At 29.8% G+C, this 20,989-nt stretch overlaps 8 protein-coding genes across 15 annotated transcripts; 5 read left to right on the top strand and 3 right to left on the bottom strand.

Annotated features, from left to right (window-relative positions):
- Positions 1-983: 983 nt before the first annotated feature.
- LOC124500391 (ATP-binding cassette sub-family C member 4) lies at positions 984-7,054 on the top strand. 6 transcript variants are annotated; one of them, XM_075734635.1, is made up of 9 exons: positions 1,201-1,751; positions 1,904-1,989; positions 2,075-2,319; positions 2,448-2,561; positions 2,640-3,054; positions 3,135-3,424; positions 3,490-5,432; positions 5,513-5,740; positions 5,826-7,054. In XM_075734635.1, the coding sequence occupies exons 3-9, from the start codon at positions 2,246-2,248 to the stop codon at positions 6,914-6,916; spliced, it is 4,155 nt and encodes a 1,384-aa protein (XP_075590750.1). In that variant the 5' UTR covers positions 1,201-1,751; positions 1,904-1,989; positions 2,075-2,245; the 3' UTR covers positions 6,917-7,054. The 6 variants fall into 6 exon arrangements, with proteins under 6 accessions (XP_075590749.1, XP_075590750.1, XP_075590753.1 ...); XM_075734634.1 differs by lacking the exon at positions 1,904-1,989 and having other exon boundaries at positions 984-1,751; XM_075734638.1 differs by lacking the exon at positions 1,904-1,989 and having other exon boundaries at positions 1,201-1,740.
- A 113-nt stretch (positions 7,055-7,167) lies between these two features.
- On the top strand, positions 7,168-10,128 carry EndoB (SH3 domain containing GRB2 like, endophilin-B). 3 transcript variants are annotated; one of them, XM_075734642.1, is made up of 7 exons: positions 7,168-7,865; positions 8,107-8,210; positions 8,309-8,450; positions 8,512-8,888; positions 9,022-9,063; positions 9,183-9,272; positions 9,337-10,128. In XM_075734642.1, exons 2-7 carry the CDS (start codon positions 8,139-8,141, stop codon positions 9,934-9,936), a joined length of 1,323 nt encoding a protein of 440 aa, XP_075590757.1. In that variant the 5' UTR covers positions 7,168-7,865; positions 8,107-8,138; the 3' UTR covers positions 9,937-10,128. The 3 variants fall into 3 exon arrangements, with proteins under 3 accessions (XP_075590757.1, XP_075590756.1, XP_046920420.2); XM_075734641.1 differs by having other exon boundaries at positions 7,168-7,885; XM_047064464.2 differs by lacking the exon at positions 9,022-9,063 and having other exon boundaries at positions 7,168-8,210.
- Positions 10,118-10,958, bottom strand: U2A (small nuclear ribonucleoprotein polypeptide A'-like U2A). The gene has a single exon (XM_047064470.2). The coding sequence runs from the start codon at positions 10,901-10,903 to the stop codon at positions 10,184-10,186; it is 720 nt and encodes a 239-aa protein (XP_046920426.2). The 5' UTR covers positions 10,904-10,958; the 3' UTR covers positions 10,118-10,183.
- Positions 10,959-11,048: 90 nt separating this feature from the next.
- On the bottom strand, positions 11,049-12,406 carry eIF1A (eukaryotic translation initiation factor 1A). Its single transcript, XM_047064471.2, has 2 exons — positions 12,197-12,406; positions 11,049-12,124 (listed from the first exon to the last, which is right to left on the bottom strand). The coding sequence occupies exon 2, from the start codon at positions 11,954-11,956 to the stop codon at positions 11,507-11,509; it is 450 nt and encodes a 149-aa protein (XP_046920427.1). The 5' UTR covers positions 11,957-12,124; positions 12,197-12,406; the 3' UTR covers positions 11,049-11,506.
- On the bottom strand, positions 12,197-14,058 carry NiPp1 (nuclear inhibitor of protein phosphatase 1). The gene is made up of 3 exons (XM_047064467.2): positions 13,927-14,058; positions 13,798-13,858; positions 12,197-13,557 (listed from the first exon to the last, which is right to left on the bottom strand). Exons 1-3 carry the CDS (start codon positions 13,965-13,967, stop codon positions 12,577-12,579), a joined length of 1,083 nt encoding a protein of 360 aa, XP_046920423.2. The 5' UTR covers positions 13,968-14,058; the 3' UTR covers positions 12,197-12,576.
- A 68-nt stretch (positions 14,059-14,126) lies between these two features.
- On the top strand, positions 14,127-15,128 carry LOC124500418 (transmembrane protein 14C). The gene is made up of 2 exons (XM_047064490.2): positions 14,127-14,493; positions 14,580-15,128. The coding sequence occupies exons 1-2, from the start codon at positions 14,223-14,225 to the stop codon at positions 14,723-14,725; spliced, it is 417 nt and encodes a 138-aa protein (XP_046920446.1). The 5' UTR covers positions 14,127-14,222; the 3' UTR covers positions 14,726-15,128.
- Positions 15,129-17,580: 2,452 nt separating this feature from the next.
- Positions 17,581-18,918, top strand: LOC142597852 (uncharacterized). Its single transcript, XM_075734633.1, has 2 exons — positions 17,581-17,782; positions 17,872-18,918. The coding sequence occupies exons 1-2, from the start codon at positions 17,683-17,685 to the stop codon at positions 18,888-18,890; spliced, it is 1,119 nt and encodes a 372-aa protein (XP_075590748.1). The 5' UTR covers positions 17,581-17,682; the 3' UTR covers positions 18,891-18,918.
- Positions 18,919-19,781: 863 nt separating this feature from the next.
- Positions 19,782-20,755, top strand: LOC142597857 (uncharacterized). Its single transcript, XM_075734800.1, has 2 exons — positions 19,782-20,054; positions 20,124-20,755. Exons 1-2 carry the CDS (start codon positions 19,832-19,834, stop codon positions 20,588-20,590), a joined length of 690 nt encoding a protein of 229 aa, XP_075590915.1. The 5' UTR covers positions 19,782-19,831; the 3' UTR covers positions 20,591-20,755.
- Positions 20,756-20,989: the final 234 nt, after the last annotated feature.

The following is a 20,989-nucleotide window of genomic DNA, read 5'->3' as shown; positions in this document are numbered from 1 at the left end:
AGATAGTTATCATTTAATGGGGTTTTCTATTCTCTATGGCCATTTTATATATACATGAATCAAACACCTACACAGAATATATTCCATTCAATTCTCTATTTATATATAGTCCACTTTTTTTGATGATGATGATAACTTTTACAATACATTTGGATTTTTTTTTATTTATTCTATAGAGAATTTAAAGATGATGATGGAACTGAAATTCATTTCCATCTATCTATGCAGAACAGAATTCGTATGAATGTGTATAGAATCTCCTATATGAAATATAGATTTTATTAGTAGTAGCATCTTATACGAAACGAACGAACGAACGAAACTATCGATCGTATCGGAATTTTTTTTTTTTTTGATAACAACAAAAAATTCTTTTGCTAAATGCAAATCATGTTAAAGTTATGAATGGAAATAGAATGTAGTTAAGATTCAACAACAACAACAAAAAAAGTAAAAATGATTGAAAAATCGATATATCAATCAAAACTAGAGTATCAAAACAAAAAAAAACCTGGTCAGGCAATTTGCGTGTGTGTTGGTGGTTAAATTTTGACATGCACACACAAAAAAAAACAATGTGTAAACTTTTCTGCTTGTGGGCTATTGATTATTTCGAAATCAGAAACTGACAAAAAAAAACCCAAAACCCAAAACCCAACACACACACACACACACAATCGAAAAAGAAAGTTTACAGAAACTTATATTATTACTTGTATATTGAACAAAAAAAAACAGAAAAAAAACGATGATGATAATGTTTTGTGGACATTATTTCGTTTCGTTTCGTTTCTTGTCTCTTTTGATAATTTTGAAATAAATTTTTTATGATGATGATGGAAAAGATGGATTGCACATTTTAGTCTGAAAAAAATAATAATAATTTCAAGTGAACACTGGTAAATATCACACAAATGTAAACACACACACACACACACACACACACCAAACATATAGTGATGTTAACGATCTATAAAGGAAACGCGGTGTTTTGCAAACCAAAAAAAAAAAAATAAAAATATTGGGATTAGGTTTCATCATCATCATCATTATATATCAAACGAAATCAAATCTAATCAAAATCAATTTGAAAACAAAACAAAAAAAAATAAACATTTTCCATTCAAGATTCGAGAAAAAACTCAAAAAACAACAAACAAAATCGTCATGAATAAACACTGTGTGTGTGTGTGTGTGTGTGTGTTTGGTTTGCTAATGTTCAACTAATACATTTATGGAAATGAACAATGAAAATAATCTTGTCATCATCATCATCATCATCATTATTTGGATAATAATTCAATTTCCGTTGAAAGATTTCAAAAAAAAACAAAAAAATAAATTCCGGTAACGGAAATTGAATCACTTTTTTTTCGTTTTGCAAATTATCATCACCATCATCGATCGATCGGTTTATCATTATCATCATCATCATTATCAAATATATTTCACTTGAGGCTGTAATTTTTTCATTCGCCATTCTGTTTAAAAATTAAAAATCATCTCCAATCCAGTTCAATTTCAAAACATCAAATGAACTTTATTGCTGCTGTTGCTGCTCTATACCACCAACAAAGAAGAAGAAGAAAAAAGTTGACTTTTTTTTGCACTTGAAAAACTTTTTTAGTCTTTTTTTTTAACGATAATAATTGATTTATGAGAACAAACGAAAAAAAAGGTGGCCATAATCGTAATTTTTGTTGTTGTTGTTGTTGTTCAATTTCGTTTGTCTACAATATTGTAATTATCCGGTAATTTATATATATTTCATTTATTTCACATTTACAACCAATTTATATATACACACACACATGTGTGTCTGTGTGTGACTGTGATAAATGGTGTGATAATTTATAACGATGATGATTATTACCTGTTGATGATTTTTTTACAATTTAATTAGTTATTAGTTATATTATACAATTGAAATTATTACGTGTTTTATTATCAATTTTACTATCATATGATGAATGATGATTTTTTTATATGGTAATTTGTGTGTGTGCCATAAAAGAATCAAAAATTTTAAATCAAATTTTTCTTTCCTTTTTTACTATTATCATTTTCATCATAGTGCCCATCATTCATTCATTCATTCATTCAACATCGAGCTTATACATTGGTCCACGGCCACCATTTTTGAATATTCCAAAAAATTTTATCATTCTCTCTCTCTATCTATCTATCGTAAATCTTAAATACATCATCAAATTCATCAAAATAAGAAAAAAAAAGAAGATTGAAAATGGAAAAACATTCACGTTTTAGCCGAAAATCATTATTTGATCGTACATTTTTCCTGTCTAGATTAATTTTCACGTATAAATTTTTTTATGATTTTTTTCTTGTTTTTTCTTGGTTTTTTTTTGGTCTTTGTTTTTATATATGGCTTCATCACCAGGTCTAATGTTTTGTTTTTCTCTTTTTCTGTTTTTTTTTTGTTTTAGTTATGTATTTCCAATATTTTATCAAGGTTACAAAAATAATGGTCTCGATTTTCAGGATTTATATCGTTGTCCAAAAGATGATGAAGCCGAAAAAAGTTTAAAAACATTAAAAAGGTTTGTTTGTCTTCGAAAAAAGAAAGATCATCAAAATATCAAAAAAAAAAAAAAAAAAAAAAAATTTCTACCCAACAGAAGCTGGACAAAAGAATTAAAAAGTAAACAACCAAAACTATGGCGTGCATTAGCACGTGCATTTGGTCCATCATTTATATTACCATTATTTTGTTATTTATTCGAAGAATGTTTCATACGTATTGTACAACCATTTTTACTTGGTCGTGTTATTAGATATTTTTCAGAAAATACAAATATAACCTATTTGGATGCATGTTGGTCAGCAGCTGGTGTGACCATTTGTACTGCATTTTTTATATCATGTCATCATCCAGCAATGATACAAACAATGCGTATCGGTATGCGTATGCGTACAGCATGTTGTTCATTAATGTTTCAAAAATCATTACGTTTAAGTCGTGCATCGGTCAATCAAACGGCCGTTGGACAAATTGTTAATATCATGTCCAATGATGTTAATCGTATGGATGAGGTATGAGGTACATGTGATTTGGGACTTTGTCATTTGATATTAGAAATTTTTTTTTTCTCTCTCTCTCTCCTTTTTTATAGTTTAGCATTTTTGTTTCATACATAATTGTATCACCAATACAAATGTTCATTGTTATCTATATTCTTTATGGATATATTAATTGGACTTGTTTTGTTGGTCTTGCATTATTGTTTTTATTAATACCAATACAGGTATATATGGGACGATTATTTTCACGTGTACGTTTCAATACAGCCAAACAAACAGATAAAAGATTACGATTGATGAGTGAAATTACATCCGGTATACGTGTAATTAAAATGTATTCATGGGAAAAACCATTCGCAAATCGTGTTGCCGATGCACGAAAGTATGTGATACTAAACTAGTGAATTCTGAATCTAAATTTTTATTTTTTTTCATCATTATTTATAGAACGGAAGTAAAATATATCCGTCAAGCTTGTTATTTGAAAGCAATCAATTTATCAGTGTTTTTTGTGGCCACACGTATTGTATTGTTTGCTTGTTTCATCACCTATGTATTGGTTGGTAATCAATTAACATCGGAAGCAGTGTTCGTATCGATGGCATTATTCAATACATTGCGATTGACGATAACATTTTTTTTTCCAAATTCAATTGGTCTTGCATCTGAATTATTAATCGGTTGTAAACGGATTGAAAATTTTTTATTATTAAAAGAAATGGAATCTATTGAAGATAATGATGGAAAATTTAAAAGAGAAAAAAATTATATACAAAATAACCATATTGCAAATAATGAAAATGATGATGATAAAAAATCCAATGAAAATCTTGCTAATAATTTATTAATGGAAAAAAATGAACCAAAATTAATGATCAATAATATTGTGGCCAAATGGAGTCCAGAATTGATGCAACCAACATTACGAAATATAAGTGCCAGATTAAAACCAGGTGATTTACTGGCCGTAATTGGACCAGTTGGTGCTGGTAAAAGTTCATTATTGATGAGTATATTACGAGAATTACCACTTGAATCCGGTAAAATTGAATTAGAAGGATCATTATCATATGCTAGCCAAGATCCATGGTCATTCAATGAAACTGTTCGTAATAATATTCTATTCGGTATGCCATACGATCAAAAACATTATGATCAAGTGATCAAAGTTTGTGCATTGGAACGTGATTTAACATTGATGCCATTCGGTGATAGAACATTGGTTGGTGAGAAAGGTGTTTCATTAAGTGGTGGACAAAAAGCTCGTATCAATTTGGCTAGAGCAATTTATCGAAATTCCGATATATGTCTATTAGATGATCCATTATCAGCTGTCGATACAGCTGTAGCTGAACATATATTTGAAAAATGTATTATGGAACATTTAAAATCAAAGATTCGTATATTGGTTACACATCAAATTCAATTCATACAAAAAGCAACAAAAATTTTAATACTTAAAGAAGGTGATTGTTTAGCATATGGATCATTTACTGAATTACAACAAATGGGCATCGATTTTATGAGTTTATTAGCTGAAAAACAGGATCCAAATAATAAAGATGATGATGATAATAATGGTGAAAAACATCGAAAATTAACAATTTCTAGTTCATTTGATGGTTCAGAAATTGTTTTACAATCCGATACAAATATGCGTGGCCGTACATGTACCATTTCAAGTGGACAAGAAGGTTTTGAAGTTTTACCATCAGATAATGATGATGTTAATGACATCGATAATTTAGAAAAATCAACCGACAACAAATCCGATACAAAATTAACAGAAGAACAATTTCAACGTGGTTCAATTAAATGGAAAGTTTATCGTGAATATTTAAAAGCCGGTGCTACTATATTGTCATTAACGGTGACAATTTCATTTCTTATATTATCACAAACAATTTTCGTTGGATCAGATCTATTTTTAACAGCATGGACAAATAAAAATCAATATGGTCAAACACAAATATCGGATATGGAACAACATCGTGATATTATTATCTATTCAATATTGATTGTTAGTCTTTTCATTACAACTATTGTTCGTTCGGTTTCATTCTTTCAAATTTGTATGCATGCTTCTGAACGATTACATAATCAAATATTTGAACGTCTACTACGTGCACGTGTTGCATTTTTTGATCAAAATCCAGCTGGCCGTATATTGAATCGTTTTACAAAAGATCTAGGCATTATTGATGAAATGTTACCCAGTACAGCATATGATTTGAATTTAACATTTTCACAAGCAATTGGTGTTGTTATCACTGTTAGCATTGTCAATTGGTGGCTAATTTTTCCGGCAATTTTATTGACAATTTTTGTATTTTTTATGAGAACAATTTACATTAAATCTGCACGTGATATTAAACGTTTTGAAAGTTTAGGTAAGTAGACAGAAAAAAAATTGACGGAAAATCGATCTAATCTAATGATTTTCATTTTTTTTTTTTTTTACTAATTTCAGCACGTAGTCCAGTCTATTCACATATAAGTACAACAATCAATGGTTTAGCATCGATACGTGCATTTGGTGTACAAGAAGCATTTGAACGGCAATTTTTTATCTATCAAAATGACCATAGTGCTACATGGTTTTTATTTATAAGTTCATCAAGATGTATGGGCCTAATGGTTGATTGGATTTCCACTATTTATATTGCAGCTATTTCATTTGTAATTATGATATCAAAAGGTTCAATCAATCAATCAATAATTTTTTTATATTTTATTTCGAAAAAAGAAAAAAATCAATTTAACAATTTTGTATTTTATTTTAGATTTACAAGGTGGTAGTGCTGGATTAGCAATATCATCTGGTTTAATGTTGGCTGGTATGACACAATGGGGTGTAAGACAATCGGCAGAATTTGAAAGTCAAATGACATCTGTTGAACGTATTGTTGAATATCAAGATCTACCAAAAGAATCATCAGCTGAATCAAAACCAGAACAACGACCACCAATTGAATGGCCAACCGATGGTACCATTGAATTTGATCAGATGTATTTACGATATGATGGTAGTGATAAACCAGTATTGAAGAATATTGATTGCACTATTTATGGTGGTGAAAAAATTGGTATCGTTGGCCGTACAGGAGCTGGTAAAAGTTCTATTATTTCGGCATTGTTTCGTTTGACCGAAACAGATGGATCCATTCGTATAGATGGTATCGATACTAAATCGATTGGATTGAATGATCTTCGTAAAAAATTGTCGATAATCCCACAGGATCCTGTAGTGTTTACCGGTTCGGTTCGATATAATTTAGATCCATTTCATGAATATGCAGATGATAATATTTGGAGTGCATTAGAACAGGTGCAGCTAAAAGCACAGGTAAATAATTACAAAGGTAAACTGGAAACAATGATCACTGAAAGTGGTAGCAATCTAAGTGTCGGTCAACGGCAATTAATTTGTTTGGCACGAGCGATCCTAAAAAATAATCGAATATTAATATTGGATGAAGCAACGGCCAATGTTGATCATCAAACCGATCAACTTATACAGCAAACAATAAGAGAAAAATTTTGTGATTGCACCGTATTGACCATTGCACATCGTCTTAATACAATTATTGATTGTGATCGTGTTCTAGTATTGGATGCCGGTGAAATTGTTGAATTTGATATTCCATATTTCCTATTAAGAAGTAAAGGTAGTTTCTATGAAATGTGTAAAAAAACTGGCAGAGCAATGTTTGCAAATCTATATCAATTGGCAAAGATTACACATAAAAATCAATTAAAATCAAATTTGAATGAAGAAATTGGAGAAAAAACCATACAGCCATTAGATGAACAAGATGATGTCGATGATGAAGAATTATTGACTGGCAAACCAAATGAACATCGTTTTGACTAAATTTAAGTGAACCAAATCAACAACATCATTCATTTTCATTTACAATAGATGTAAACACTGAAGATTTTATTTTGTGAAAAATTTTTTTTTATTTTCAATCATCATCATTCAAAAAATAAAATTAGAAATAAAAAAAAATTAACCGGCTTTTTAGTTTGAATCTGTAGAAAAAGATCAAATTCATTTATCGATGGTTGAACAATCGATATTTTTTTCTGTTGACATTTAAAATTCGAAACAAAAATCACGTGATCATTATTTGAATGCGTAGATTTTTTTTTCGTTTATTTTTTTTTTTTTGGTCTAATTAGTTATAATTGTGTGAATTTGTAGACGAAATGAGCAATTTTTTTATTTTGTTTTGGTTCTGGCTAATTGAAACATTCCTGATTGTTAATTGTAAAAATGTTTTTTATGGACATTGTTCTATCGTTGTTTGCAACAGCGACAAATTGGCTTGCGGTAACTAAGTGAATTGAATTGAAGTGAAAAAGAGAGAGAGAAAAAAAATTCTCAAAACTTGAACTTCATCATCATCATCATCGACTACGACGTTTTTCAACATATACAACACATCCTATGCTGTAGTATATATCAACCAGAGCGAAACAAAAAACTTTCCACGCGCATACACTAACCAGAAAAAAAAACCAAAGACAAAAAAAAAATAACATCGTAATCAAACAATAACAACAACAACCGAATGAAAGAAAAAAAACCAAACAAAGCTTATGGACAACCACCAGAAGAAGGAAAAAGTCAAAAAAAAAACTCGTTGATATCATCATCGTCATCATGAACAAAAAAAATGTGATTGGCTAAAATAGAAAAAGAATAAGAACAAAAAGTCTACATTGTCAAGATTTTTATTCTCAACATCATCAACAACAACAAAAATTGCCATATACTCTACGTGTTTTTTTTTTGGTGTAGTTATATCTGGCTGATTGTAAATATTTTTGATTTGTGGTGGGCTCATTTTCCAAAATAAAACTACACACACACACACACACCATCAACAATCGATAAACACACACAATTGATCTATGAGCCTAAAACTTTTTTTTTCTTGTTGCCCTAATCTTCTCTTTTTTTTGGATGATAATCCATGATTCACACGTTTTGATATATGTAGTTTGTTTGTGTGTGTGTGTGTCGTGAATTTTTATTTTTTTCCCATTACATTTCAGATTGAAAATATTGCTTGATGTGAGATCACATTATGGATTTTAGTACAAAAAGTTTAAAAAATCTTGTATCAGATGTGACTACTGTTTTCACTCGTGCTAAACAGGTATTTTTTTTTTGTTTTGTTTCATATTCGATTTACATTTTTTTTTGTTGATTCTGATTTTTTTATTCTGTATGATTCCAAATGGTGGTGGTATTCAGTATGCAGAAGAAACAATTGGTACGGCTGAACGTACTGAATTGGATTCAGAATATGAACAGCTGGCTGAACGTGCTGATTGTTATAGACAATGGACTGAAAGAATTGTATCGAAATTAGAGGCTGTTATACAACCAAATCCAAGTTTGTATTTTCATTTTACTTTATTCGTTATTTATTTATTAATTTTTTCCTATTTTTATAGATATGAGATATGGTGAAATGTTGATTGAACGAACAATGGGTTCAAATACTGAATTGATCAAATCACGTGATAATCGTTTACGTAATCTTGATTATTTGGGCAATGATATGATTGATGCTGGTATTGCATTCGGTCCATCAACATTATATGGTTCAGCATTGGTCAAAGTGGGTAAACATCAGACTGAATTGGGACAAGCAGAAAAAGATTTCGTACAAAATGCTTATCGTACTATAATCATTCCATTGAGAAAATTTCTAGATGAAGATATGAAAACAATTGCAAAAGAACGTAAAGTTCTTGAAACAAAACGGCTTGATTTAGATGTAGCCAAAAATCGTCTTCGTAAAGCTAAAAGTCAAGATAGTCAAAATAATGTAAGTCTACATGAACATTGAACATTCTAAATATATTATGTGTCTAATCTGATAATCTTTGTCATTTTGACTAACTTGATCATTTTTATCTATTTTTTTCCCACTCTTTTTGCTTACAATTTCTATTATAAAGCCAAAACTTAAACCAGAAATGATTGAAAATGAGATCGAAGAGGTTTATAATCAAATTTTTTTTTCACTTTCAATCAGCTTATTTTTCAATTTATTTTTCTTTGTGTTGATTATAATTATGATTCATTGGTTTGTTTTTTGCAATTTTCTATGACACCACAGGCTGAACGTGATCTCAAACATTGTCAAGAAGAATTTGATAGACAGATTGAAATAACAAAATTGTTGCTTGAAGGTATCACCAGTGCTCAGGTATGACATTTGATTATGATGATGAAAAAATTGTTTTTCATCCATATTATTGACACATATATAGGCAAATCATGTACGTTGTTTGAATGATTTCGCTCAATGTCAAATTGAATATTATCATCAATGTTTTCGTCATATGGCTAATTTACAACGAGAAATAAATCAACCACCACCACCACCACCATCATCCACATTGAATGATCAATCACTTCCCAACGGTGGTGGTGGTGGTGATGGTGGTGCTACATTAAAAGATTCAAACAATCCGGCTACTATAAAAATGACATCTAATCATCATAAAATGAGAACAACATCCAATAATTCTGCTGCTACTGCTATGGAAGCAATTGATTTAATTCATCATACAAATATCGATAACAATTCCACAACGGTTCCAATGGATTTAAGTTCATCATCATCATCAACAACAACAACAACAACATCAACAATCAATAAAAGACGTGCAAAATGTTTAAATACTTATTATGCACAATCTAATGATGAACTTGCATTATTAGCCGATGAAATTATTTACGTCACATTGATTGATCATAAAAATCAACAACAATCAATCGATGATACGAGCGATTGGATGTATGGTGAACGTCTTAGTGATGGCCGAAAAGGAAAAGTTCCTGTTGCTTATTTGGAAATTTTGAACTAAAAAAAATTTTCATTGAATTTGATCATTTTTCATGTTGTTGTCATGTGTGTTTTGATTTTTCCTTTCTTTTTTTTGTTGCAGTTGACATTTATTTACACTACAAATTATTATTATTCATCATTTTATTTTGTACATATGGATTGTCTTTCATTAATTATAAAAGAATGATTTTTTGCGAAAATGAAAAGAAAATGAGGTTTTTATTATGATTTCATACACAATTGAGATCCATCATCATTGATAATGATTATTGATTATTACTATTTGGTATATAACCTTGTTTCAACAACAATTTCAAACGTTCCATCTCTTCCAATGTATTGGCCTTTGAAATAGCTTGTTTAATAGCTTGAACCTCTTCGGTTGTAAGCTGTTTTCGTTGATTAGTATTTGGTTGAATAACGGCACCACCACCACCTGGAACGAATGTTTTCGATTTAATACCAATTTCATGTTCTAATCGTTTTCCTTTTTCACCGCTAAATAATTTATGGGATTCTTCACGTTCACGTAATTTAACTTTTTTAAAATCCAATAAACGTATCGATGGAATTCGATGTATAACATATAAACGATAATGTTTCTTTGTGGATACTGGATTTCCCATCAATGCAAGTGTAGTTAATTTTTTAAATCCACTCAATGGATCAAGATCACCAAGTTCATCCAGCTGATTATTGATCATTATAAGAGTTTCCAAATTGGGAATGGTTTCATGAAGACGTTCATCAATTTTTGAACAACGATTATTACTCAAATATAAACGTTTAAGACGATTCAATAATGGAAAATTTTCTAATGTACGAATATCGTTCGATGTAAAATCAATGGCATCAAATTGATCCAATGTGGCGCCCAAATTTTCCAATGTTGTTATCTTATAATCACGTAGATCTAATTCACGATCACCAGTAGATTTGTTCATGAATTGAAATGCACCTTCCACCAATTCGATAGTAAGCTTCATTTTTATTATTATTATTATTAATGATGATGAAATCAATGATGAATACAGAATTTGGCAATTTTTATTTTATTACAATGAATTTTTTTTGTCATGCCGCTCATTAATATTATTCATTCATAAAGGACGTAATTTTTTAAGAATATGGTTACTTTTTTTGTGCAAAAGATGGCGTAATCATTTCTCTTGAATGATTTTTTTTATTCAATCGAACGAACGAACAAAAAAAAATGTTACAATAAACAATGTTTAAATCGAAAAAAAACAAACATCATTTTACATTTACACAAATTTTTAAGCAAAATTTAAATTTTTTTTTTGGGGGGTGGATAAATAAGTGTGTGTGTGTGTAATAATTATTAGCCATTTAGAATTTGTGTGTAAGAAAATTAAACAGAGTGTGAAAATGAAAAAAAAAACAAATACCTAGAGAAGAATAGAGAGCAAGCAAGAATATCGATAGAATAGATTTATAATGAATGTGTGTGTGTGTGTGTTCATGTGTTTGTTGTATTTGGTTGCACATGGAAAAAAATAATAATGATGGAAAAATGCATGGCGACCAAAAAAAAAAAAAAATATTCTTGTTGTTGTTGTTGCAAATCATTATGGTAAATCATTATCTGAACCAACAGAATCAACATCATCACCGAATTCAATAATATCCTCTTCTTCATCATCTTCGCCAAATTCACGTAATGAAACTTCATTTATACGAGCATTTTCAGGTAATTCACCATACGTTTTTAAATTTCTTGCTTCATCCGGATTATATTTGAGTATAACATCGGCCTTTGTATCCTGATAATCACGTAAACCAATCAAGATGATATCACCTTGATTGATCCACACCTTTTTACGAAGTTTGCCACGTATATGACATAACCGTTTGACACCATCGAAACAATACGCCTCTAAACGGCCATTGCCCAACATACGCATCACTTGTGCATATTCTTGGCCATCTTCTTTAAATACTAATTCACGTTTTTCATCTTCATTTTCATTCTTACCACGACGACGATTTTTACCTCCCTTACCTTTGTTTTTAGGCATTTTGGGATGCTTTAAAAATGAAACACTTTTTTTACGATCTCTTCTTTTTTTTTATTTATCAACTTTCTGTTTCCAATTAAGAAACACGTGTAGTTAAAAATGGGAAAAAATTAGCAAAAAAAAAAAATTTAATTTGCCGGTGAAAATCAATCACTGGATTCTTTCTTTCTATATGATGATGGGAGAGAGAAAAAAAAATTATTCAATCAATCAATAATCTATTCACATCAAAAAACATACCAAGATATTGTGTGTGGGAAAAAAATTTTTTTTTTTTTTTGGCCAACAAAACAATTTGGAACTAGTTCCAAAAAAAGAATGTTCTAAAAAATTGTTGTAGTACAGAGCAAAAAAACGCGTTTGCCAACACTGAAACAAACAAACAAAAAAAACATCGACAACGATTACGACGTTGAGTGAAATGTGTGAGTCGATGGCTCTCTTTGTCTGTGGATAACGAAAAAAATATCACACACACACACGGATAAACACGCTTGCGTGCTCATCCTTTTCTTGGAAACTTTTTTTTGTTGTTCTTAAAAAAAATTTCCGTAAAGTTTTTCGAGAAAATTTAAATTTTATTCACAATTCTTCTTTCTTTTTTTTCTTTTGCTTTGGAATCAAAAATTAGTCAATGATGTAGTTTTTTCATGTCCTGGCCATGCTTCTTTTGCATATTTCTTTTTCTTTTCTTTTTCATCGGCAAAATCTTCTTCAACATCATACAATGAAATTGTCGATTCAGAATGGACAGATGATTTTGATTTTGTTGGTACTGCCGGAATAGGTCCAATTAGTTTATCAACGTTGTTATCATCATCATTGTCGTCGTTGTCGTCATTATCGATATCTGGTGCTGGATTCGGTAATTGTATGCCTAATGAACAATTTTTTTGCAACAATGTATGTGATGATGATGATGAAGTAGCAACCGAAGTACTTGGCTGATCAGATGTATTGATTCGATGAAAAAATGATTCTTTAAATAAATTAGAATATAATGATGAAGATGATGATGAATTTTGTATTTTCATTCGTTTAATGCCACTATTATTGGATGGTATAATCGATGTTTGTACTAGATTACGAAATTTTCCAACATTTGGATCAACATCTTCAGGATTGATTATTTCATCATCACCATAAAATTGAACTGATTTACGTTTATTAGCTTTAGCTGGTTTCATATCATCAGTTTCAGATACACCTAACATACTGACACGACGATTTTGTGCCGTATTATATTCGGTCAGATGATCGATTTCATTTTCACAATCCGGTAATGATATCTGTGTTTCATCTTCATCGCCTTTCATTTGTTGTTTTTTAGGCTTTTCACGTAGAACATAATTTCTTGTCGATGCACCAAAATGAAAACAAGAATCAATGGGAAGTTGTGTTGGACTATTTGCTTCGATTCGAATTGAACCAATAAATGAGCCATGTGTTGAGCCAAGATCGACTAGAAAAAAACGTTCCAAATTTTTATGATAAACTAAAGCAGCATGAACACGTGAACATGAAGCATGATCAATACAGAAATCTGTCATGGATAAATTTCGGCCAAATAAATAATGATTTTTTTCATCAATCATGAGTTTCTACGAGAGAAGATAGAACGAAAAAAAATATATTTGAAACAAGCTATATTCAATCATCATATGTGGATAACTTAATGATGAAAGCTGATACAAAAATGTTCATCAATTATTCTGGGCATCATCGATTGTGTAGAAAATCGAACGGAAAAAAAACAAAAAAAAAATTTCTACATCAAATTGCTACATGGATGCCTGTTGGAAATTGGAAATGTTAAATGAGAAATAATCATAAAAACAAACCTGAACCAATTTTCCATCTTTCATAACATCCAAATGATGGCCAGGTGGTGGAATTCCAGCCCTACGATTAAAATCGAAGAAAAAGAATCGATTAATTTATTTATTTATTTTTTTAAATGATAAACAAACCATGATGGTACTTTATAGTTGGACAATGATGGATCCATCATGAGTTATTAGAAACATCGATCTTTGGTAAACAAAACAAAAAAAAATTCTGATTTATTCTTGTGTTTATACATTTTTTTCTTGTCATCCATTGACAATGATAATCCGATAGATGGCATTACAATCAATAATTGTCAAGGTGTTTACATTTTTATTTTTTTATTACTGGAGTAAATTTTTAGACAAAGTAAAAAAATTTTTTTTTGTTGATAAAATAATATAAAATTATTATTATTATCAACAACAACAATCAACAAATGGTTGACAATAGTCTTTTGAATACGACAACTCGTACTGGTGTTATTGAAACAGTGGATACATTTGAATCGAATAATTTTTTCGGATTGAAAATGCCTGCAGATTTTTTAAGCATCGGTTATGCATGCATTGTAGCATTAGGTGGTATTATTGGCTATGCAAAAGCTGGTAGTGTTCCATCATTGATTGCCGGATTAGGTTTCGGCGCTGTACTTGGTGTTGGTGCCTATTTTACATCGGCAAATCCAAGACATTATCATCTTTTATTAGGTACGTTTGTGGTAAAATTATTTCATTTTATTTTGTTTTTAATCATATTTAATTTTTCATTTTTCATTCGAAAAAAAAATCAAAAGCATCTTCATTGGCATTAGCCGGATTAATGGGATATCGTTTCTATAAATCGGGAAAATTTATGCCAGCTGGTTTAGTGTTTACATTATCGGCTTTTATGGTACTACGATTTAGTCTTCGTTTCATTACTAATCGAAATTATTTTTGAGCTGAAACAAAAAAAAACCTGGAATCAAACAAACAAACAAACAAACAAAAATCCCATGCACACGCACACACACACTCAAACATAAAAAAAAGAATCCTTGAATGACCAGACTATTTTTTTTTTTAATTTTCAAATAACACACGAAAAAAACATTTCCGTATTTTTTTTAAAAAAAACAGAAAAAAAATTTCCATAAAAAAACCAAGATGATGATGATGGTGTGTTTGTAATGCCGAGCTATTTTAATCTTTTTTTTGCTTTGTTGCCCTGTCATAAAATGGCCAATTTAATCCGTTAAGGTCAAACCGTGATTGAAATGAGAAAAAAAAACCACTCAGAAAGAGTGGTTTTTTTTCTAATTTTGGAGAATAAAAAAAAGAAAAATCAGTTTTACACCGTTAAATTGTTTGATGATTTGTGTGGTCATCATCTAACCTGCTTTGATTTTTTTTTGCAGGGTGTTGTTTGGTGGCGGAGAAAAAAACTAATTTTTTTTTCCTGTATATGATGATGGTCAATCTTTTCTTTTTAATTTATATGTAAGAAGCACACAGCTTTACATCTGCATCAGAAAAAAAAATCATGACCATCATTCATTCATTCATTTTTTTGTGGCCAATGTTTCGAACATAATGAATAAAGTTCATCACTAAACTACACCGAAACAAAAAAAAAAAACACGACCAGTTCATTCGAATGATGTTGCTGTTTTTTTTTGTTCGACAAAAAAAGGTGGAGAATTATGCAACACAAAAAAATCTTCATTTTTTTTGCCGTTAATGAATAAGAATAATTAACCAATTCATAGAACAATTCTTGCCAAAATTAATGAACCAAAAAAACAAAAAAAAAAAACAAAAAAAAGATGATCGTTTCATTATGAATAATGATGGGGTGAATTGTATTATATAAAAGCAGAAGAAAAAAATTTTCTAATAAGTAAAAATAGTAGTCTTTATTATGATTCTCATTAACATCATCATCATGATTATCGTTATGTTTCAAAGTTTTTCAAGAGCTTCACTGGTGGTAGTAGTAGTAGTAGACAACCAGGTATATACACAGTCATTTTCGATCCAAAATATAACCCAAATAAACATGTAAATCCTTTTAAAAGTTTTTTATTTTCTCATCACACACACACACACATACTTGAACAATTGATATTAAAGTGTTCCAGTTTAGATTCAAAGATTCGAATCTTTTTCATCGTAGTCGTCGTCATTAGATATAGCAAAAAAAAAAGAAATAATCGAACCAAATAAATTCAACGATTATTGCTTCAATCAAACGACGACGACGACGACGACGACGACGATGATGACAACAACAAAATAAGAATTTTCAACTAGGATGAGAATGAAATGAAATAAAAATTTTTTTTCACACACACACACACACACAATAGCAAAGTGGAAAAATTACGATTGAGATCCATTAAAAACATTGGGAATAACCAGCAAAAAAAAAAAACGTTTTAATGGATTCTTTTCATTTCTATAGAATTTGATTTGATGATTTCAGGCGCATCACTACAAAAAAAAGTGTGTGTATGTGTGTGTGTGTGTGTATGTGAAATATACACACAATATTCATCAACGATTCTTTTTAATAAATTAAAGAATAAGAATGAACAATTTGAAATACACACACACTGACAAAATGGTGAAAAAACCCGTTAAATTTGAAAATTTTTTTATTTTATCTCCCACCAAAAAATAACTATAAATGAATGAATGAATGGTGTGTTGTCAAATCTTGAACATCGATTTTTTTTGCACCTTTTTTTCCTTTCTTTCTCTTTCAAATTTTAACAATGAAAATTTATCGTTTTTTTTATTGTGGAGTACAAAAAAAAACAGTTTAGCATCATTATCATCATCAACAATAGTGATTCGTAAAATTTTTCGATCAATAATTCTTTTAAGAATAACCGTCTTGATTATGATGATGATTTATCAATCAAGATTAAAAATTGCTTTTTTTGTGATTTCGTTTTGGTCTTTTGTTTGGCAACATTAAAATACCAATTCGAATTTTGATCGATCAAACTTGAATCAATCAATCAATGAATTTTATCCATCTACATACATACATACATACATATACAACAAGTTTATTGCTTATCTGATATCAAGATTTTTTTTTATAAAAAAAGGGTCTTTAACCTTTAAACATTATTTTTTTATTTCATGTTCAATCAATGAAATATATTTTGCCCAATCAATCAGTCAATCAATCAAATATTAAATAAAAAAAAAATAATGCATGAACTTTGAACTTTACTGTTCGACCTAACCCATCAATAATAATAATAAAATCGTGATGAAGATTTTTTTCTTTTATTTTTTTTTCCAAATTCCAAATGGATTCACATTCGTTCATTGGCCTTTCAATGATAATAATGAGTATATATATATATGGTGTTCGAATCTGGAATCAATTCACATTTTCATTTGTTAGAAAAATTATCATTCAAAATATATATAAATTAAAATGGACAAAAAAAACAAGTCTTTGTATTTTCAATAGAATTTTCTTCTTCTTCTTCTTCTTCTTTCATACTTAGGAATGAATAATAATGGAAATAAAAACTGGTTATTATATTACTGGACATATCCACTTATGATCATCATCATTATATTGGAAAAAAAACCAGTTCATTTTTTTTCCATTATATAATCATGAATAAGGGTACAATTCTTGTTGTTGCTGTTGTTGTGATGTTAACTTGAACTTGGTTGGTCAGTTTTTTTTCGAGATATAATAATGCTGCTCTTGATTGACCAAAAGAAAGAAAGTAAAGAACTTATCAACGGACGGTATAAATAGCCGAATATTTCATGTTTTTTTTGAATTGAATTGAATTAATCATTTCAGATCATCTTCCAGAAATAAAAAATCTTGTGTGTTTGTTTGTTTTTTTTTGTGTGTGGATAAAAAATTATTTTGGTATCATGAAATTTTCTATATTGATACTTGGTTCATTATGTTTATTATTGATGATATTCGAAGTTAGCTGTAATAGTAAAGGTGGTACAAAAGGTGGTAGTTCAGGTGAGCAATTTTTTTATTTCCAAATTTTTTTTTTTTTTTTGGCCATTTGTTTTCTATGGAAATTTTTTTTTTCTTTAAATTTTCTATAGGAACCAAAGGTAATCCAAATGTACCACCACCGCCAAGTAAAGGTGGTAGACCATCACCACCAGTAAAAGGTCAAAGACCATCAACAACAACAACAACTACTGAAGAACCAGTACAACAACAACAACAACAAGAAGAACAACAGGAAGAAGAACAACAACAGGAAGAAGAACAGCAACAAGAAGAGCAACAACAGCAGCAAGAAGAGGAACCACAACAACAAGAAGAAGAACAACAACAACAGCAAGAAGAGGAGCAACAACAGGAAGAAGAACAGCAACAGGAAGAAGAACAACAAGAGGAAGAACAACAGCAACAGGAAGAAGAACCACCAACTAAAGGTGGAAAAGAACAGCCACCACCACCATCAAAAGGTGGTAGACCACAACCACCATCGAAAGGTGGACGTCCACAACCATCGACAACAACATCATCACCACCAACTAAAGGTGGCACAAAAGGTGGCACAAAAGGAGGTACAAAAGGTGGTACAAAAGGTGGCATCAAACGACCATTTTATCGACCAGATCGAATTGATATTTTAACATTAGAAGATCAAATTTTAAGAGGTGTACAACCAATACGATCAGAACGGCCATCATCATTGATTGTACCGAAAGTAGTAAGTGCTCGTAATCATAATGATGATCCACAACCAATATCATCATCCATTCATTTTCCACGACGATCAATGTTAAATATGATTGAAGAGCAACCACAACAGACACGTATAATGCCACCAACAATGGCATTGGTTGAAAATGATGGTGATCATCATCATCATCATCAAGAATTATTAATGCCAATGATTCATCAATCATTGCCATCGGTACGATCAATCATTCCACAACCTTATGAACATTTATTACAACAACAACAACAACAACAACAACCGCAGCCACAACCACAGCCACAACCATTCGTACAAGCATGGAATGCACCACGAATGCAGCCACAACAACAGCATCAATTGTATATGCAAAATGTACGACAATTGCCAATTTATGATGGATGGGATTAAGAATCAAGAATAATAATACGAAGAATAAGAAGAAGAAAAAAGAAAAAAAATTCTAGAAATGATGGAATCCATTCATTCATTCATTCATTCATCCATAAACATTACATAGATTAGATAGCAGTTAAATTCAAATTTAAAAATTAAATTACAACAAAAAAAAAATGAAGAAATTCAGAATCGTATAGCTTTCTTATATTATTATGAATATAATATAATAATTGTCAAGAATTTCAATTCATGAATTTTATCTTATCTTATCTTATCATCATTATCATTATTTATCGTATCGATCATTTTAATTCATCATCATCGATTATATTCTCATCGATTTATTTACTAATTAAGAATTATAAATCATGGAATCGTGTTACGAATAATAATTTATTTATTTTTTTATATATTGTAATTGACTTACATATACACATGTCCGAAAACCAAAAAAAAAAAAAAAAAAAAAAAAAAAAAAAACAAAACAAATTTCTCATTTTGTGTATGTCTGAAATCTTAATCTAAATCTAAATCTTAATCTTATCTCTATATTTATTTATCTATTTTTGTTCGTTTGAATTAAAATGAAAAAATAAAAGCCAAAAACAAAATCCTTTTATATATGTATGAATCAGACATTCATGTTTTAATTTTGATGTGTGTGTGTAATCTGTAATCTTTTTGGGTTATTTTTAAAACTTTTTTTCTTCTTTGGTTTGTAGAGAAACTGGTCTGATATCTTGTGTGCAATGTGTGTGTGTGTGTGTAACCTTCAACTTGACATGGATGTTTTATAAATATACAACACACACACTGTTGTTGTGTTTTCAGTTTCAGGTCAAGTTTTTTTTCTGGTTCACTGAGATTATTATTTTTTTTTTTTTTTTTTGGTTTGGTTTGGCGGTCAGTTCAGAACTTTTTTTCGATTCATTCGTTCATATCTTACGATTTTGATGATGATGATGATGATGATGATCCGAAATAGCCATACAAAATTATGTTTAATTTTATCGATAATTTCAATGATTTTGATGATCATTGAAATTAATGCCAATGATGTTAAAGGCGGCGGTAGGGGTGTTGCAACGAATAATGGACAGCGTCCATCACCATTATCAAGAATAAATATGGTTAAAACATCAACAACAACAACAACGACAGAATCATCACAAAAAGGTAAAATAATATTTTCATTGTCATTGTCACTGATTGATTGATTGATTAAATTATTCTTACGATGAAAAGAAATCTATGATCATACGGAAATACTACCAATGAAAAATGATGATCATGATCATGACCATGATGATGATAATGATGATGTCAATGAAGAATCAGAATCGAACCAAAATTCACCTGTACCAGTACCTGTTGTATTCATTGAACAGCAACGAATACAACAGCGACCAACTATCGATGATCATCATACAGGTTCAATGATGGCACGTCGATTATTTCCACGATCATCATCATCATCATCATCATCATCATCATCATCGATGATGACAACCATGAAACCAAATATTCATCATCGATCAATTGATGAAAATGATCAAAATCATGATGAACAACAACAACAACAGCAGCAGCAGCAACAACAACAACAATTTAATTGGTGGGCAAGAAAAGATTTGCGTTTAAGAAAATTGCAAAAAAAATTAGATCAAGAAGAACAACAAATGATGGAATTAATGTATGGATTTTCACTTTGATCATCGTTAATGAACATGAAAAACAGAAAACAATTGACAAAACACGACGAATGAATTCACAAACTCTACACACACAAAAAAAATGCAAACACATCGTATGTTGTAATGCAGATTTCTCAATTTCCTGTGTCGTTTAATTTTTTTTTTCATTCCTAACAAACAGACTGACAAAACAAAACGAACGAACAAATGAATTGTCTACTTACACACATATTCTATATATATTTATTATTATTCAAATGAATAAATAATCAATTCTGGTGATTCTCGATTCTTGATTCTGGTGATTCTTGAGTTTATTTTATATACGATAAATAAATGAATGAATTGAATGAATGAATGAATGAGAAATGAGATGATGAGATGAAAAATGTGTAAACAAACAAAATAAGTTTTGTT

Source organism: Dermatophagoides farinae, chromosome 10 (assembly GCF_024713945.1).
Source record: "Dermatophagoides farinae isolate YC_2012a chromosome 10, ASM2471394v1, whole genome shotgun sequence".
In the NCBI taxonomy this organism is placed as follows: Eukaryota; Metazoa; Arthropoda; class Arachnida; order Sarcoptiformes; family Pyroglyphidae; genus Dermatophagoides; species Dermatophagoides farinae.
This window is presented reverse-complemented; position numbering and strand designations above follow the sequence as displayed.

What these genes read in the sequence shown, in the direction of transcription:
- LOC124500391 (XM_075734634.1), top strand. Translation starts at nt 2,246, where the DNA reads ATGGAAAAACATTCACGTTTTAGCCGAAAATCATTATTTGATCGTACA. An exon ending in CTGTCTAGATTAATTTTCAC is followed by an intron (nt 2,320 to 2,447) that starts GTATAAATTTTT and finishes TTTTTGTTTTAG; the next exon opens with TTATGTATTTCCAATATTTT. An exon ending in TGTAATTATGATATCAAAAG is followed by an intron (nt 5,741 to 5,825) that starts GTTCAATCAATC and finishes ATTTTATTTTAG; the next exon opens with ATTTACAAGGTGGTAGTGCT.
- EndoB (XM_075734642.1), top strand. Translation starts at nt 8,139, where the DNA reads ATGGATTTTAGTACAAAAAGTTTAAAAAATCTTGTATCAGATGTGACT. An exon ending in TTTTCACTCGTGCTAAACAG is followed by an intron (nt 8,211 to 8,308) that starts GTATTTTTTTTT and finishes GGTGGTATTCAG; the next exon opens with TATGCAGAAGAAACAATTGG. An exon ending in TGTTATACAACCAAATCCAA is followed by an intron (nt 8,451 to 8,511) that starts GTTTGTATTTTC and finishes CTATTTTTATAG; the next exon opens with ATATGAGATATGGTGAAATG.
- U2A (XM_047064470.2), bottom strand. Translation starts at nt 10,903, where the DNA reads ATGAAGCTTACTATCGAATTGGTGGAAGGTGCATTTCAATTCATGAAC.
- eIF1A (XM_047064471.2), bottom strand. Translation starts at nt 11,956, where the DNA reads ATGCCTAAAAACAAAGGTAAGGGAGGTAAAAATCGTCGTCGTGGTAAG.
- NiPp1 (XM_047064467.2), bottom strand. Translation starts at nt 13,967, where the DNA reads ATGATGGATCCATCATTGTCCAACTATAAAGTACCATCATG. An exon ending in AACTATAAAGTACCATCATG is followed by an intron (nt 13,859 to 13,926) that starts GTTTGTTTATCA and finishes TTTTAATCGTAG; the next exon opens with GGCTGGAATTCCACCACCTG. An exon ending in AAGATGGAAAATTGGTTCAG is followed by an intron (nt 13,558 to 13,797) that starts GTTTGTTTTTAT and finishes CTTCTCTCGTAG; the next exon opens with AAACTCATGATTGATGAAAA.
- LOC124500418 (XM_047064490.2), top strand. Translation starts at nt 14,223, where the DNA reads ATGGTTGACAATAGTCTTTTGAATACGACAACTCGTACTGGTGTTATT. An exon ending in ACATTATCATCTTTTATTAG is followed by an intron (nt 14,494 to 14,579) that starts GTACGTTTGTGG and finishes AAAAATCAAAAG; the next exon opens with CATCTTCATTGGCATTAGCC.
- LOC142597852 (XM_075734633.1), top strand. Translation starts at nt 17,683, where the DNA reads ATGAAATTTTCTATATTGATACTTGGTTCATTATGTTTATTATTGATG. An exon ending in TACAAAAGGTGGTAGTTCAG is followed by an intron (nt 17,783 to 17,871) that starts GTGAGCAATTTT and finishes AATTTTCTATAG; the next exon opens with GAACCAAAGGTAATCCAAAT.
- LOC142597857 (XM_075734800.1), top strand. Translation starts at nt 19,832, where the DNA reads ATGATGATGATGATGATGATGATCCGAAATAGCCATACAAAATTATGT. An exon ending in GACAGAATCATCACAAAAAG is followed by an intron (nt 20,055 to 20,123) that starts GTAAAATAATAT and finishes TACGATGAAAAG; the next exon opens with AAATCTATGATCATACGGAA.